Here is a 17967-nt window from a genome sequence, read left to right on the forward strand (position 1 = left end):
GTGTGGGTTTCCTAAAATGGCCCAGGGTCTTTGCAAAGAAGAATGAGAGAGACTAGGAAGACAGACATGGTGAGAAATGAGGACACAGATCCATCTCAGTAGCATCCTAACACTTCTTGGGTTACAATCAGGAAAGGACTGGGAAGGGTAGAGTAGGCCTTTAGTCCCAGTCTTGGGGAGGCAGAAGCAAGTAGATCTCTCTGAGTTCCAGGGCAGCCAGGGTAACACAATAAGATTCTGTCTCAACACAGAAAGTTTAAAAAGTATCCTACGTATAGAAGATAGTTCCCAGGTCCAGGGGTGGAGAGATGAGGAAGCATCCCAGGTACCCAAATCCCTTGCTCATGCCACCCCACCCAGAACACTACACCCTTCCATTCTGGCCACACAGATCTGTACTGACTTCATTTCATATTACTTAAGCTACACACATAGTAGTTGGTGCTGCAGTGACAATTACTGAGTACACACCTCCCATTATTATTATTATTATTATTATTATTATTATTATTATTATTACACTCCTCACACAGGAGCAGAACAGGCAGGGGCTTTGTCCTTTGTCTGTTACTCCTTAGACTGGATTGGATTAGGATAGAAGAAAGCAAGTGATATTTGTGCCTTACTTTATTTTATTTTGAAGAAAGAACTAAAAAAGCAAGATATATCCTATGCTGTTGTTGCAGCAAGCCCCAATTCACTGTCATTAATGCTGGGAACTCAAATGCCACTGATACCCCACCTGCAGACACCTAGAGAGAGAGCAGAAGGCCAGATGGGAGGAAGGTTTTGTTACAAACCACACCCCAATGAAGACCCAGGGAGCCACAGGGGTCAGCATACCCTGTATTCACCACCGATTATGACTAATGCTTTTTTATTTGGAAGGCACACAGAAGATACTTCCCGCCAAAGAATAAGGATTTTCATGAGACTTAAAAAAAAATAAATAAAATCTATGATCTTCTTGCAAAATTGAGTGAAATAAGTTTAATGGCTATAAACATTCAGGAAGCCTGTTTGAAGTCTCTTAAGAGAGACAGCAAGAAAGAAGAAAAATGCCAGCCTATCCTCCTCCTACTCCTGTGAACACAGGAACCTATAACCACCTTGTTGGATGGAGTACTGGCTGGCTGCTCTTTACTGGAGCCAGTGCCAGACTCTGAGTCACCCGCGCCATGGCTCCTGCACCTGAGTTGTCTTTGGAGAGATTCCACTTAAATATTGCCCAAGCCCCAGCATGCTGAACTCATGGGAGTTGGACAAGATCACAGCCTGGGGGCTACTGACTTCAGGCAAGGTGAAGATCACTGGGGTAAAATACAAGAGTCAAGTTTATTAGGAACTATCTAAAATGCGAGCTTGGGGATTAGAGCGATGATGGTTCCGTATTCCGTAGGCAAGCATGAAGACCTAAGGCCACATCCCAAGTATTAACACAAAAGCCAGGAACAGGGGCTCAAGTCTGAAATCCAGACACTGACAACAGGAAGGATCCCTGGAATTCACCAGCCAAGCTAGCCCAGCCAAACCAGCAAGCTCCGGATTCAGTTAGAGACCCTGTCTCAAGAAATAGCATAGGGCCTGAGGCGATGGTTTAGTGGCTGAGAGTACTGACTGACAGCACTTACAGCAGACTCAGGTTCAATTCTCAGTACCCACATGTTGACTCACAACTGTAACTCATTCATGTATGTGGTACACAGACATATGCAAACAAAATGCCAAAACATAAAATTAGTAAGGGATAGAGCATGAAGAGCCACAGAAGAAAGACGACACCTGGCATCACCTGACCTTACACATGGAAACGCTCGAGCCCCCATGTATACACCACTTATACACATGCAGTAAAGATATATATGAAATAAGTAAACAGACATGAGCTGGGATGTTGCATCAGTCCCTCCTTTCCCCTTGTTAAAGCCCAGACTGAATAAATGGTACAGTCCCTCCTCCCTGCTCAAGACAGAAAATACAGGGGTCAGATGTGAGGATAAATCAATCAAGGGATCTATAATTCATGATATTAACCCCCTGTTTTCTACCAGTGCTTTTTATGAGGTTGTGTCTCAGCCACTCATTATGACTAATAAAGATTCACATCTTCTGGGGCCTCAGAATCAGACCTGTTAATGTGGACACTTGAGGAAGAGTCTGACTAAAATGTACTTGAACGCATAGTGGACTTTCCATAATTTGACCAGAAACACAGAGTTCCTGTATATAGAGAGAAGGTGAGGAAAAAGAGGGGGTGGGGGAAGAAGAGAAAGGAGGAAAAGAGAGAGGTGAGAGAATTGAGGGAAAAAGGAGTGAGGGGAGACAGAAAAAAGAGAAAGGAGAGAGAAAAAAGAGAAAAGAGAAAGGAGAACAGAGATGAGAAAGAGACAGAGAGAAAGGAAAGAAAAAGAGAGGAGAGAAGAGAGGGGAAAGAGAGAGTGCACACAAACAATTCCTTTTCTTCACACACACTCAGGATATAAAGAGGCAGCTAACACCTATGAAGGCTTTGCTTCCCATAGGCCTTCTTTATCTTGCCTAAAATCTGAATTGAGGAGGAGGCAAAGGCGAAAAATTGAGAAATCTGTTTAGATCTGTACCCCATTTTAAAGTGTATTATTTGTTTTCTTGATATCTAGTTTCTTGAGTTCTTTTTATATTTTGGATATTAGCCCTCTGTTGTATATAGAAAACAAACAGGGGGCCGGAGAGATGGCTTAGCAGTTAAGAGCACTGGCTGCTCTTCCAGAGGACTCAGGTTCAATTTGCAGTACCAATATGGCAGCTCACAACTGTCTATAACTCCAGTTCCAGGAGTCTGACACTCTCACACAGACATACTTGGAGGCAAAACAGCAACGCACATAAAACAAAAAGAATACTTAAAAAAAAAAAAAGGAAAGGAAAAAAAAGGGAAACTAAATGAAGAGAACAACCAAGAATGAGAAGAAGAGCTGCTCCCACAAGACCAAGGATGAAGCATTAGAGGGAGAGGAGAACTCTCCAGTGCTCTCCTGTCTCCTGTCTCCTGTGCTTCGTAAGGTAAGGCAGTACCAAAAGCAGCAGAGGTGTGTGTGAGGAGTGATGGGTTGGGGGTAGGTGGTTGTGCATGCCTTTAGTCCCAGCACTCTGGAGAGAGAGACTGATGAATCCCTGAATTCAAGGCCAGCCAGGTCTACTGAGAGAGTTCCAGGATAACCTGGGCTACACAGAAAACCATCTGGAACTTCCCCCCTCCCCCAAACCCCCAACAAATAAAGAAAGCAGCAGTGACTCTGTATGGGTAACACTTTAAGGGGCTGAGGGTGCAGCTGAGTGATTGTGCATTTGCCTCAAAAAGGCTGTGAGTTCTACTCCCGGCACCACAAACTCGAACAAGACAGGCCCTGGAAATAGGGCCCGGAGGCCCGGCACCAGGAGCATAGCTGAAATAAAACAGCCCCTGACCGGGCCCACAGCCTGGCCACTCTGGTGTTCCTTTCTCTCTGCTGTTTTATCTACTGTTCTCTGCCACTCTCAGGGAGGTGGGGAAAGTTTTATAATTCTTGATTCAAAGTGGAAAAACAAAGAATGTGACTTGCTCAAGGTCACAAATGTGCTGAGTGGCAGGGCACAAAAACAAAAACAAACAAACGTTGTTTCCAGAGAACTAGATATTCACTTTGCACCAAGCTCACTGATTAGCACGAAGCCGGTGGTGACCAGGAGTCCTGGCACATGGATGTGAGTGAGGTCTTAGGAAACCAGAAACACAGGAATGGCCTCGGTTTTCAGACCTTCTGTGTTCAGGACAGGGATGGCTGCCTTCTGGTAACTTTGAACTTCTTGCCCTTCTTCTCTCCACAGAAAAGGATCTGCTAATTTTTTTTAAAGATTTATTTATTTTTATTTATATGAGTACACTGAAGCTGTCTTCAGACATGACAGAAGAGTGCATTGGATCAATCTCATTATAGATGGTTGTGAGCCACCATGTGGTTGCTGGGGATTGAACTCAGGATCTCTGGAAGAGCAGCCAGTGCTCTTAATTGCTGAGCCATCTCTCCAGCCCTGTCATTTTTTTTTTTAAAACCAATCTTTTCATTCCCAGGATGCTCAAGAGTGATGGTCACATTGCCAGGCCTACCCATCCTTCCTGCTTTCTGTCCCAGGCCACCATCTCCATTCTACCTTCCCTTGCTTGCAAGCCAGTTCCAAATGGCAGAGTTTGATGACATCCTTACACCCAGGAGACCAACACTGCTCTGATCTCAAGCAGCAGCCTGGATTCTCCTACTTCATGACACAGAGACTCATAAGCCTGGGCACACCCGCCACTCTCTCCCTCTGTTCTTGCCTCTCTGGCCATCTTGTGCCACCTATTCACTCTAAGGACACGGATTCAGTCACCTCATCTCTTAATCTCCAGGCCTTCTTCAAGCCAATGGTGGGACAAGCTGTCTGAATTTTGGTTTAACTAAGTTAAAAAGATTTTCTTTTGAAAAGTAACTGCAAAAGCCAGGAAACCATCTCTCTCATCCTTCATTAACGAAGCTTCTTACAGGACATGGGGAATAGTACAGAGATCCACAATAGTCAAATGTAAAGAAGTAACGGTGGAATGCCTAGCTCCAATTGGCACATCTACAGTGCAAGTCCCATGTGGAAAGGAAGGCTCAGGGGAACATCTAAGAACAGGGTGGGAAGATTCCAAAAATCAGGAACCAAGATACACTATAAGAGACTATCTTGACATGATGGCAGAGATGCTACACCCAGGAAATCTCAACAATATGGTTGCCTACACAAAACCTGCCTAGTGACAGCACCGCCTGATAGGCCAATGTGGATAGGAGGAATTCTGCAAGTTCTACCTTAAGATGAAGGCAATCGGTGGCAGCTGAGACAGGGAGAATAGTTTTGTATGAGGGGCCCCTGATAGGTTATTCAATTCCAAGTGGGCATCCTTAACCATATGTATATATAAGAGCAACACTGAATGGTCTCTCTCTCTGTGTGTGTGTGTGTGTGTGTGTGTGTGTGTAATACAGAAGAGATCTCCAATTCAAAAGGGAGTGAAGGGGCACAGGAAGAGAAAAGTAATAGGAACGATTTAAACACAATGCTCGTGCACACCGTTCTCAAAATACTTCAATCTTTTTATTTATTTACTTTCTTATTTGTGTGAGACAGGGTCTCTCTCTCTCTCTCTCTCTTCGTAGGCCTAGCTGTCCTTGAGCTCATTCTGTACACTCATAGAGATCCATCTGCCTCTGCCTCCTGTGTGCCAGGATTGAAGGCATGCACCACCACACCCAGCTACGTTTCAGAATTAAAAGAAAAACAAAAATAAAACAACAAAGCCCTTTCCTAAGGTAGGGCTAAAGCAATCACAGATGGTGTGTTTATGTGTGCCTGCCTGTGTACACATATGTGCATGTACTTTTTACCTTTTTCTTTGAGACAGATTCTCTAACTGGTCTGGAATTTACCAAATAGGCTGGGCTAGCTTCCTCCAGCTTCCACCATGAGCACACTGAGTTCACAAGTACACACCTCCACACCTGGCTTTTGAAACATTTAAATTTTTTTTTTTTTTTGGTTTTTCGAGACAGGGTTTCTCTGTGTAGTCCTGGCTGTCCTGGAACTCACTCTGTAGACCAGGCTGGCCTCGGACTCAGAAATCCGCCTGCCTCTGCCTCCCAAGTGTTGGGATTAAAGGCGTGCGCCATCACTGCCCGGCTTAAATTTATTCTTAAATGTGAGATCTGGAGATTAACTTAGGTTCTCTGAAGCACTTTACCTACCAGCTGTTGTCTTCCCAGCCTAAGACCAGATTTTTTTTTTTTAATTCACAATTTCCCTGAAGCCCAGTAACAGTTCCTGCACCTAGAAACGTGTCTAACATTATGCTTTCATTACCTCTCTGGACACATGTGATCTGGCTTACAAGGAATAAAGAATTCTGGTGCCTGCCCCCATCCATTCCCCCAGCTTCTCTGCGTGTGTGCGTGCATGTGTGCGTGCGTGCGTGTATGTTTGTATCTGTCTGTCAGTCTGTCTCTGGCTTTCTGTCTGTTTCTCCCTCTCTCCCCCATTTATGTGAATGAGTCTGGGTACATGTGTAGCTCAGAATACATGTGGAGGTGAGTGCACACCCTCAGGTGTCAGCTATGTCTTGTACCTTGAGACAGGAACTCTGTTGTTTTTCTACTGAGTATTGCCTGGTTACTTGGCCCTTGAACTTGCTGAGACTCTCTTAGCTTTGCCTCCCATCTTGGCATAACAGGTCTGGAATTACAAATGCTGGCTACTGCACTGGACTTTACGTGGGTTTCAGGACATGAGCTTGGGTCCTGTTGCTTATATGTCTTGTATGGCTAGCAAGCCTTTTATATAGTAAGCCTTTAGCCCAGCCAAGCCATCTTCTTCTCACTCAGTTAATTAGTGTTTATTTTATTTTGGCTAGCCTGGAATTCATTATATAGAAGGGGTTGGGGGGTTCAAAAATCAGAGACCTGCTTGCCTCTGCCTCTCTAGTGCTGGGATGAAAACTATGTGCCACCGTGTCTGGCAGAGCCCTCGTTTTGAATTCATTGTATATTCTCATACAACATTATAATTATATGTAAAAATATACACATACAGACATACACAGATGAACATATATAGTGGTGGAGGTAGGGATTATTAAATATCTACATTCTTCAAATTGCTTTGAGCCTTGGTCACTGAAGATAAAGATAAAGGGGAGGTAGCTCAGTTGGTACAGTTCATGCCTAGCTGGCTTAAAGCCCAAAGTTTGATTCTCAGCACCACCTAGACCAGGCCTGGTGATATGGGACTGGAACCTCAGCAATGGAGTGGTTTACACGGGAGCTCTTGTTCGAGGTCACCCAGAGCTACATGGCCACTCCAAGGCCAGCTGAGACTCTGCAGATCTTATTCCACATGCAACAAATATCATTCCCACCACAGCCGTGCAAGGGCTGAGCGTTTTCACCAGACAAGCACGAAGCAGTGAAGACTCACCACCACATTTAATTCTCAGTGTGCCAAGAGCTATCACCATATGCAGTTAACAGATAACAGGACAGAAAGTGACGAAACTGGAAAGGTCATCTGATATGATATGTAAAGGCCTCAGCCCAGGATCTGGTGGACGTTGATCACATAATGAATAGACACTGTTAGCACTGTGCACACACACAATAATCTATGTGCCAAATAAAAGGCAAAGATGCCTTTGGAAAACCAATTTGATGGCCTAGGAGTGAGTGCCAGCAGAGAAAGTGACTGCACTGTCAGGGAAACCTGATGGAGAATTAAAGGCATCAGTTATCCATCTGCTTCCTGAGTGCCAAGTCTGCATCTAGGTTGGTTCTAAACTGCTTTACATCTTGTGGTCAAGATCACATGGCTAGAGAGAATCCCTTCATAGTCCCATAAGAATAGCTCCACAGGGAGTGCTTTACACCCCTGTAATACATGGATGTGGCTTTCTTCCACTCACATGGGAATGGAACTACTTGAGAGGCATGGCAGAATCTTTAAGAAAAGTCAAGGCACATTTAGAGTATACTGACGTGGCTGAGGAGATGGTTTGGTCAATAAAGTATGTTCCATGCAAACAAGAGGACTCAAGCTTGGATCTCCAGAACTTACACAAAGGGTGTGCAAGTGAAAAGTATCTGTAACCTGAGTGGTTGGAGCAGGGGTTGAGAAAGAGAGACAGGAAGATGCCCTAGGTCTTTGGTTCAGTTGTTACAGAGGATGGGTAAACTCTAGGTTTAATCAGAGACCCTGTCTCCAAAAATGGAGTGATCAAATACAATACTTAATATTAATCTCTGGCCTCTACATACCCATGGGCACAGCCACACCAAGAGTACAACATACACACACACGCGCGCGCACACACACATACACACAGACACACACACACACAACATAAATACTCATACACACATACATACAAGTACAACATAGATACACACACATACACACATATACACCAAGTGTATGATATACATACATACACACACAACTTTTTAAAATATGTAAAAGAAAGTATACTAAAGTATGTATTCTCAAAAGCAACTTTTCCTTTCTTCCTTCCTTCCTCCGTCCCTTCTCTCCTTCCTTCTCTCTCTCCCTCCCTCCCTCCTCCCTCCAACCCTCCCTTCCTTCCTCCTTCCCTCTCTCCCTCCAGCTCAAAAGCAACTACGAGGTGAATATATTTTGAAAAGATTCTACCCTTAGAGCAGATATAGAAGGCAGCAAAAGAAAACTATATTTTGGGGTGGGGGTAGGAGGCTGTGGCACAGAGCTTTGCTCAAAGAGTTTAAAAAGAAAACTTTCTTTGGAAGAAAAATGAAAACAAATCAGTCAAGGCTGGCAAGGTGGCTCAGGAGTTAACAATTCATACTGTAATTGCAGAAGGCTCAAGTTTGATTCCCAGTACCCACATCGATGGCTTAGAACTGTCTGTAACTCCAGCTCCACAGAACCTGATGCCTGAGGCCTGACTGAATATATAACCCACTCCTCCTCCCCTACTTATATACATGATTTAAAAATAAGAGTAAAAACTGAAAACCAAAACCAAACCAAACAAACAAATAATCTGTTATGGTAGCACAGACCTAACATCCTGAGTACCCCAAAGTCCAAGACAGGAGGTTTAGGGTTAGGCTTAGGGCCAGATTTTGGGCCACACGGTAGGACACTGCTTAAAATAAAAACTGAAGGAACATTAAAAACTAAACTGGGCTTGTCTGCTATGTAGTTGTGCTCACAGTTATGTTGAGGGAGTGACAGTGATCTCTGGAACTCCCAGTAACCACAGTTTAGCATACGGTTGAACTTGAGTATCCAAGCATGAAGAAATAATGATTCGTTGGGAATTTGGGGGAATTACTGACCCTGAGAGAATCATCGTAAGTCTAAAATCAGGCAACCCTATTCTTTTAAAACATTAGCATGTCTCCACAGAAGCAGCTTGCAGGCTGGCTAAGTGACAACCACTCCTTGTGCCCACACCTGGAGCCCTGCTTTATACCACCTGCTAGCTGTGTGAGCTTGGGCAAGTGACTCAACCTTCCTGTGCCTTAGCTTCTTTATCAGCAAGGATGGGAATAAATTACAGAACCTGTGTCATAATTAACATAGGAAAAAAAGTGACTGAGCTAGGAAAAAAAAAAAAAAAAAAAAGGTAAGACTCAAGCAGGTCACCACCACCTGTCCAGGACACACTGTCAACATTGGATGGCCTGCTGCAAAGACAGCTTTCTGAGCCAAACTGAAATCCAGACACAGTTCTGTGAAAGTTACATCTTAAATGTGGAGATTTTCAGATCTAGTATGGGTACCCAGGTTCCAACAAACATTGAGAATCAAACAACCCACATGATGGACTGTATACTGCAAATTCTGTTCATCTGGGACTCAGTGCAGCAAGAGCATTCAAGTAATTATTTTACTCTGTGCTTGGGAGCCACAGAAAGGAGGTCACTGCAGCCCAGGGCTTCAGTCACTCAGAATATCCAGGGTGAATGAAAGGGGTTCAGACCTTTCATCCACAAAGAAACAAACAAACAACAAAGCAAATTGCAACTAACTTTGCAATACTTTGCAATTCAGCTATACTGAATATTAAAAATAAAAATTATACTCCAACTCTGACCATAAATAGATGAGAATTTAGCAGGACCTGGTCTTATTGCCTGTTGCCATCCCATCACAAACTAGCTATACTTTGTGGGCCAGTTTTTTTTCAGGCCAGAACACTTTTCTCATGAGGTGATCTGTAGTCAGAAGTAGCCTGTCTGAAGGGGGAAAAAAAAAAAAACTGTTTCTCCTACTCTCCCAGTCACCCATGGGCAGGTCCAGTCTGGGCACTCACACAGTCACACCCGGGAACTGTAAACTATTTTAACAACAGGACATTTTTCCCACCTCAAAAGTGGGATCACCTTCAGCCTACTGATGTCCCAAGGGTGTTCCAAGTATCAACAAGTTCACATTAGTCAGGCACTTTGATTTCTACAGACAAAGGGCTCCCTGGAACTACAAAGTATGATTATCCAACCCAACGACCTTTGTGGAGTACCCAAGATGACAAGGGGGGAGGCAAACGGGTTACTGGTTCCTACTGTTGCCCTCCCAGAAGCTAAGCTCCCCACCATTCACCAGCTCAAGGCAGGGCCAGCCAAGTGGAAGCCATGCTGTGTCTTGCACTCTTCCCTTATATAGGCACTGAGGAGGGAATCCCTCTGTGTGCATATTTTCAGTTCACATTTCCAAACATTATAGGCAAACACACAGATTTCAGCTGTGATTTACAGGGCTGCCTCTGCCTGGGCCAGTCACCAGGTTAAGATCATGTACATCCCTGTTATAAGTCTGAGTGAGGGTAGATCTTTGGGAACCCTGCCTCCTTTTCTACAGAAGGGGCCAGGTGTACCTATGCCCAAAAAAATGTGCGCAGGCAACCAGGCCAACACCACTTGAAAATGGAGGGAATAAAATGAAATAAAGAAAAATATTAGCTGGCTTGTTTTAAATCTATATTGAATCTAGGCTTGGGACTTTCCCTTGGACTCTGGAGTACTTGCAAGAATGTAACAATCTTTAAGACTGTGGAAAATATTATATGATTGCAGAGACTAGTATGTATAGCATAATTTCTCTCTCTCTCTCTGTCTCTCTCTGTCTCTCTCTCTCTCTTTCTCTCTCTCTCACTATTTGGCAGTGCCAGGGATTCTACTCTGAGCCTTACGTATGCTAGGCAAGTGCTCAACTATTTCCAGCCCTAAAAGGAATTTTTGATGGACACAGAGGCCCTAGTAGACTTTTTGTCTCACAGCATGTGACAGCCTTTAGGAAGGAGCCAAAGCTTGGCTGGCATTAAACTCCATTCTTCACTAGCCACAGATACTCAGAGTTGAGATCTAACCCACAGAACAGCATGGATGGTGACAGCTAGAGGAAGAATGTACATGAGGCCCTGGGTTCAATCCCCAGTACCAGAGAACTCAAATACCTGATAGATAAATAAATAAATATGTTTGCCTTTGCCACAACTGTAACAGCTATTCATTATCACTATGGGATTCCTTTTTTTTTTTTTTTTTTTTTTTTTTCCCTGTTTTTTCAAGACAGGGTTTCTCTGTGTAGCCCGTGCTGCCCTGGAACTCACTCTGTAGACCAGGCTGGCCTTGAGCTCAGAAATCTGCCTGCCTCTGCCTCCCAAGTGCTGGGATTAAAGGCATGCGCCACCATCGCCCGGCTTGAGATTCCTATTAAAATGAGCCACAACAGACCATAGATAGTATGACGGCACTGAAGCAGGCATCTATACCTTCCAAACCACTGAACAAGTAATCCTGAGAAACTATCCATCCACAGAAATAAACTCATTCTTATTACAAAGCCTGGCAAAAGTATCAGAAGGAAGTTTAAAAGATAGACAGAAATGAAGAAAGAAAGAAGAAAAGAGAGAGAGAGAGAGAGAGAGAGAGAGAGAGAGAGAGAGAAGCAGCAAGCTTCTGAGCCTCAAGGGTTAACTCGGTTGTCTTTTAAAAAAAAGGACATGTATAATTTCCTTTTATCCTAAAACAATGCATTTATTATTTTCTGTGTATCTGGTAAAGGGCATGGCTCTCAGAGTGGAAAACAAAACAGACGTTGGTCACATGTTTATTTGCCTCACCTCCTCCCTTCCCTTCTGATAAATAATCAAACATGCCATCCAGAAAAAACAAAATCAGCGAGCTGGGAAATTTGATGGTCATCAAGCAGGCTGCGATAGCAAGCAGAGCGACCCACTGTTCCCACACTGCTGCTCGGCCCCACACCTACTCTAACATCTGAGTAAATAGCCCCACTCACTCTTTCCATCTTCCCCACAATTACTCCTACTGTTAAACAAATTGTCCTTAAGGCAGTCACAAACAGCACTCCCCCCACACCCCCCCTTGCAAAGCAGAACAACTTCTGGACATTAAAAACAGCCATCTCAGCCACAGCAGTACACACAGAAACCGAGACTTGTTTATTTGTGTGGACGGATGTTTTTCCTATTAGATGGTCTGGACAAGTATGAAAATCCTATTTCTTTCTCTAGCCTAACAGATACTGTTGAAAACATTGAAGTTTATGGATATTTAGTCTGAGGACTAATCAAGTTCAGAATAATAGCAATTCTCTTAAGATCAAAAGAGCCAATTTTCTACTTCCTGTCTATTCCCTCATCCGTACATAGCTTTAAAACAAAACAACAACAACAACAACAAAATAGCACCTGGCTTGCCAATTATAGTGAAGCTGAAGAACAGGGGTAGAGGAGGTGGAGAGGGAGGAGGGAAGACAGACCAGAGGGTGGACCAGGGCAGGAAAAAGGTGGAACCATTTTTAAAAAGCTCATACCATGTGTTTGAAAGTCACTTCTCCCGAAGAGCCCAAGAGTAACATGGCTCTGCCAGCCCCAGTGCCGGAGCTTGCTGCCACCCCAATTACCCACAGTGAAAACGTTCAGAAGAGGGTCCGATATCAAAGTTAACAACCATTGCTGGAAGCAAGGCAGGCTCTCTCTCCCTTTGCAGCCTTCCCCGATTAAACAATAGTAATATGAATGAGATAATGACCGTGCGTGTTTCGGCAGTCTGACTTTTATTGGCATGAAATTGGTACAAATATTATCAAGACCGATTTGCCCATGATGACGGTGTCATGATGTCAAACCCTGAGGACAACTCTGCAGAGTGTCACAGGCACCGTCCTCACACTCTCTCAGAACTTGAGATAACATAACAGGAAGAAAAGAAGCAGACAGCACATACAAGCATGCAGAGGGAAAGTTACAGTCTACATTCAGTCTGTGGAAGTGTCTGGCAACACTGGCTGATTCTTCCTGATCAGAGCCAAAGCCACATGTGAAATCAAGAGAGAATTATCAAGGAGTTAGCAGGATTCCGTCCTCTCAGATCTCTATGGTGAAAAGAAAAAAGGGAAGAAGAAGAAAATAAAATAAAGCTTAGATGGAGAGAGGAGGAGGGAAGGAAACACAGTAAACAACTTGAAGCATCTCATTTTCCCCCTTACAGGATGTCTGCCCAAGCAAAGATCCTAGCTTAAAAGTTTATTTAGCCCATTGAAAATGTTCTCCCCTCCCCCCCAACCCGCGCACTTACAGAGAAAATGAAGAGTTTGACGGAGTGAATCTGTACCGTCTGCCTTTGCAGTTCCGTGTTGCCGTGGATGAGCTCTGGCTGTTTCTGTGAAGCGGGGGTTTGCCGAGTGGTAAAAGAGATGTTTGAATAAACAGGAAGTGCTGAGCGCTGAAGCACACTCGAGGAGAGAGAACACACTGGAACACTGCCCTTTGTAGGCAACCTCAGGGAGGTTCGGCTCCACAGTAGCTGCCTGGGCTCTCACTCAATGACAAGGAAACCACAAGAATTCCTCAAGTAATTCTTCACTTTCAAAGCTGGAAGATCAGTTGGAGCTTGCAGGTAATTTTCAAAGTTGCACAGAGCACTTAAAGAAATCTATTAATGTTCAACGCACCTAAGGCACTCCAGGATAGCAAGCAGGGACACAGCACACACGGTGTGCCCTGTAGACCAAACCCTAGCCAAACACAGCTCCTGCAAGCAGGCAAGCACACACCAACAGGCCTTCAGGAAACCTGTTCTTAAGATATTTTTGTGGTGACATTTACATAGGGAGGGAGGGAGGGAGGGAGAGAGAGAGAGAGAGAGAGAGAGAGAGAGAGAGAGAGAGAGAGAGAGAGAGAGAGGAGATATTCAGACCTTCAGACCTTGCTGACTTTAGAGGATTTTGGTCACATATTTTTAAAGATCATATCATCCAGTATTCCAGGGATGTGCACCTCTGTCTGGTTTGATTGCCTTTCCTCTCTATTCACCTCCTCTATCAGGGAAACTACCTGTGTACCACACAACACCCACTTGCCCACTTCCTTACTCTGTCCTAACCTGATTATTGAGGTCCTGTCTTCAGTCACCAGTAGAACCTGACAGGTACCATAAAAAAAGTGAACCACAGGCAGTACAGCAGATCAGCTTGAAACCTTGAGAGGAAGAGTCAAACAGCCATATTCAACTGGAAACAAGGAGAGAACGGAAGGCTTCCTTCCTAAAATGTATTGCTGTTGTGGCCGAGAGCTCCCCTGCCACAGAAGCATCTGATTTGTTATTAAGCATGGAACGCCAGCCTGCCTGTCAGGCAGGTGCTAATACTCGGCTAAAATAACTCATTGGGAGCTGTCAGTGAGGTGTTTACATAGGCCCCGATCTTTTCTTCATAGAAGGAAATTTTTTTTTCTTTACTGGAATTCATCTTCTTTTGATCTCACATTCAAAGCAATGGCAGGCTTGATAGACATTCAAGTCTGAAAGCAAATCCAGACGCTGAAGATAAACCGCCAGAATATGACAGGCAGAAGCATCTAAAGCTTACAAAAATGAAGAGAACAGCATGTCGCCCGAGTATTACAATAGCAGAAATCAAGAGACATATTAGGTGGAGCTGATCAGCCACAAAAACAGTTCAAAAGGCAGATCACAGAAACGAGATGAGGGGAAGGGGGTGTGGGGTGGGGGAACGGGATCAATCTGGTTTTTCTGCCTCACCTCCCTCCTGAGCCTCCAAGTCTGCCTCTTCCCTGCATGAGGGTGGAGCGGCCAAAGCAGAGTTTCTTCTCTAACTGGGCTGGTTCATTTACAGAGGTTACAAAGGATTTGCTAACAATCTGCTTCAAGGGGCAGGGGAGAAAGGAAGACACATGCCCAGGCTCCACTGTGCTACACTGCACTGCCATGCTTTTCTGTTCCCAGAAGCAGCAGAGGAGAGCACACAGGCTGGCCCAGGGGAGGTGGGCTGTCAGGAGGCTCCTGTAGAAACCAACCTGGGATGGGACTAACACTCTCCTCATATAGCCAGGCACCACTGACTTTGAGCCCCACCTGCAGTCATACAAACAGTCAGATTCCTTCACTCCCAGAGATATGTCACTGTTCCACCCCTAGGAGCTGTGAAGCCATCTCAGGCAGTGTCTCTTAAAGGGATTATTGCAAGAACTTCTTCATGGGCATAAAAAATTTTAAAGAACTTTTTCTTAGAGGCATACAATTTTTAAATGATATCTCTTGTTTAAATTAAAGTCAATACATGTAACAACAGAAAAAGGCATTCTCTGAACAGTTCTGAGCTTGAGTTGTTTATTAATAAACACTGAAAGGGAAATGGCAGAACCAGACGGACTAAAGGATGTCAGCATTCCATACAATTTACCCTGTGGTTCTTTCGGAATTGTTACTTCTGGGACTGGAAAGTGAGATTCTCTTTTTCATAGGATGCCAAGATTTTTAATTATTACTGCCTCCCCGTCTCCCTTCATCATCCCCCTGCTGTCCACAGTAAGCTCACAATAAAATATGGATTTAAAAATGCACAACCTAAATTTCCAAGCTGCAATGAGTTTACAGCTTGCCTTGTACCAACAGGATTCCTGGATAACTGAGATAGAACTGTGGAGACAAACGACTAGGAGTAAGGCTGGTAGACGGTGACGCCCTCAGCAGTTAGAATAGGCACATAAGATCTGCCTTTCAAATATGTGCTCAGTTTAGTCATGAAAACATGCCATACGAAGCCGTGCTATTATAAAGATTAAGGTAGTCCCATTATCTCGCCAGACTGGATAGGAATTCTTGGGGAGGAGGCGCTGCAGGCTTTTGCTAGGGAACCCTGCATGCTAAGGGTGATTCAAGAGCATGCTCAGGTAGCTCCTTTAGCTTTAGCCAGAAGGATGACATTGCTGGAAGCTCCAGAAAGTCCTTGGGAGTGCTGACCACAACCAGCACTGATAAACAAGGGTGTGTGAATTCAGCAATGGCGCCCAACAGTCACACAGGGGCCAGTCTCAAAGTCCCTTTGCAATAGGGATAGGTGCAGAGTTTTAGGTGGCATGTCTTGGGAGCACGGCAGTACAATCCTGGGGGCCACTGTCCAGGTTCCGTTCATAAACTCTTTGGGCGTGTCAACACATGGTATGTTGGGCTTTGCCATGTGTTTAAATTTGGGGTAAATATTTTGTATTTTTTAACATAAATATTTTTCTGTTTAGCTCATAGTCAAAACACGGTATACATTCACACTGTTTGTAAATATTTTCCTACTTTTACAAGAATCCCCTTTAAGTCAAAACACGTTTATATTTATTTTGTCAAAACAAATTCTTCTTCGTTCAAAACAGCATGACATGTTGTCAACATAGTTTCCAGGTTACACTTACATTCCCAACACAACAAGCAAGCAAACAAACAGCACATTCCATTCCAGAGTCTAAGCTGTTTTTCTCAAGTCACCTCTGCCCCATTCCATGGAATACCGTATATTCAGGGCTGAATCTTTGCTTTAAATCGCACTAGATCAAAGGAGCCAGTCTCCTGTTATTCCCTGACACCGGCAAGAAAGGAATGAGGTAGTTGCTTTCAACATTTGCTCTCCAAACTTCTCAACTTCGATATTCCACATGACTGTAATTTACCCCCAAACAAGGGAGGTTTACCATAAAAGTGAAATGCAATTTCCCTTGTAGATTAGAAAATAAATTTTTCCTCCACAAAGAATGCAATTGCTGCCACTTTGATGCAAGAAGTAACATTCCATTTCTTTGGACATTAAAGGTCTTTAAAAAAAAAATCTGCCAAGTAAGAAGGCCTTCATTAGTATAATTAAATGACTGTTGGGCTTTTTTGATGTAAACAACTTTTGAGATGTCATTTAAAAACCTCATAATAACACCATTAAAGAGCTACCATTTTTAACGGAGAGATTGTCTGCTCAGGGCCATGGAATGGTAGCCACACTTCAGGCCTGTCCTTTCCCCTTTCAGACTTCTGCTGGACTTGAATGTCACCGTAGACCTTGAATCTTAGAATGTGAAATGGCTTCACTAATTGCTTTAATTGCTTGAAGATGTGCAGGCAGGTGAAACCCGATCCCCGTGGCCATTGTGGAGACCAAGAACAACACTGGAATGTTTACATAGTGGTTTGATTTTAATAGACAGAAGGGCCGAGTTTAAGACAGCAAGAACACAGCTAATAGGTGACCTCTCCGAGCAGGGTCTGCTCTGAAAAAAAAATAATAATAAGGACACACAACCAAATACAAGGTTATGTTCCGAAAGGCAGTATCCTAAACACCAAGGTTCTTAGCCAGCACCTGGCATTTCCACTTGAAACACTACGTAAGTGGAAAAACAAAAAAACAAAAAAACAAAAAACCAAAACCAGAGCATTTTGCATGTCAGTTACCTTCTAAACTTCTAAATAATACTATGGATGAGGACTCCATAGTATTATTAAATAAGCACATTCATTTTAAATTTTAAATGGCATGTTTTTTTCACTAGTGTAACAGTCCACTGTCTTAGAAGGGAAGGCTTAAGTGTCCCCACTCCCACTTATGGCTTCCGGTCTCTTGCACATTCTTTGACTGTAGAGTTGCAACCACACCCCTTTACACAGGTGCTATGTACAAATGTGTAAATGTGCATCTCCCACCTGCCTGTCCTCTTGCCATGTGACCTTGAGGTCTGCTTCTCGTTAATAGGAACTAAGAAGTCCTTTGGAATGACCATTCAACGGTGGTGGCCACATTCCCTGGATGTTTTAATGGCTTGAAATGGATACCAAGGTTAGGTGACAGCTCCCCATGGCTGACTTCTAATGGAAGGCACAAATATAATCAGTGCATGACAGGAAATAAGTGTATGTCATAGTCACTAAGCCACAAAGGTCAAGTAGGAACAGGTTTATAAAGATGACTAAATAGTCTTTATACATCCAACAGATATACACATAGATATGTAAGTTATTGCATGTGTGTGTACATATACAGACATCCATGTGCAAATGTACATACACATGCATACAAACGAAATTCATAAGAATA

The 17967-nt window shown here is 43.7% G+C and overlaps 1 protein-coding gene across 10 annotated transcripts in view; it reads right to left on the reverse strand.

The window, feature by feature from the left end:
- Foxp1 (forkhead box P1) overlaps nucleotides 1-17967 on the reverse strand; it is a 504713-nt gene that overhangs the window by 158479 nt on the left and 328267 nt on the right. Inside the window, exon 1 of one of the 10 annotated variants that reach the window (XM_034511418.2) lies at nucleotides 13173-13331. The exons of 8 other annotated variants lie outside the window; for them this stretch is intronic. Coding sequence is in view for 1 of the 2 variants with exons in the window: in XM_076940182.1 (XP_076796297.1) it covers nucleotides 12409-12453 (45 nt within the window). In the remaining variant the exon portion in view is untranslated. Of the gene's footprint in view, nucleotides 1-12408; nucleotides 12488-13172; nucleotides 13332-17967 lie in introns of those variants that run through there. One more of the 10 variants, XM_076940182.1, reaches the window with a different exon arrangement.

This window comes from Arvicanthis niloticus, chromosome 9, assembly GCF_011762505.2.
Source record: "Arvicanthis niloticus isolate mArvNil1 chromosome 9, mArvNil1.pat.X, whole genome shotgun sequence".
Lineage (NCBI taxonomy): Eukaryota > Metazoa > Chordata > Mammalia > Rodentia > Muridae > Arvicanthis > Arvicanthis niloticus.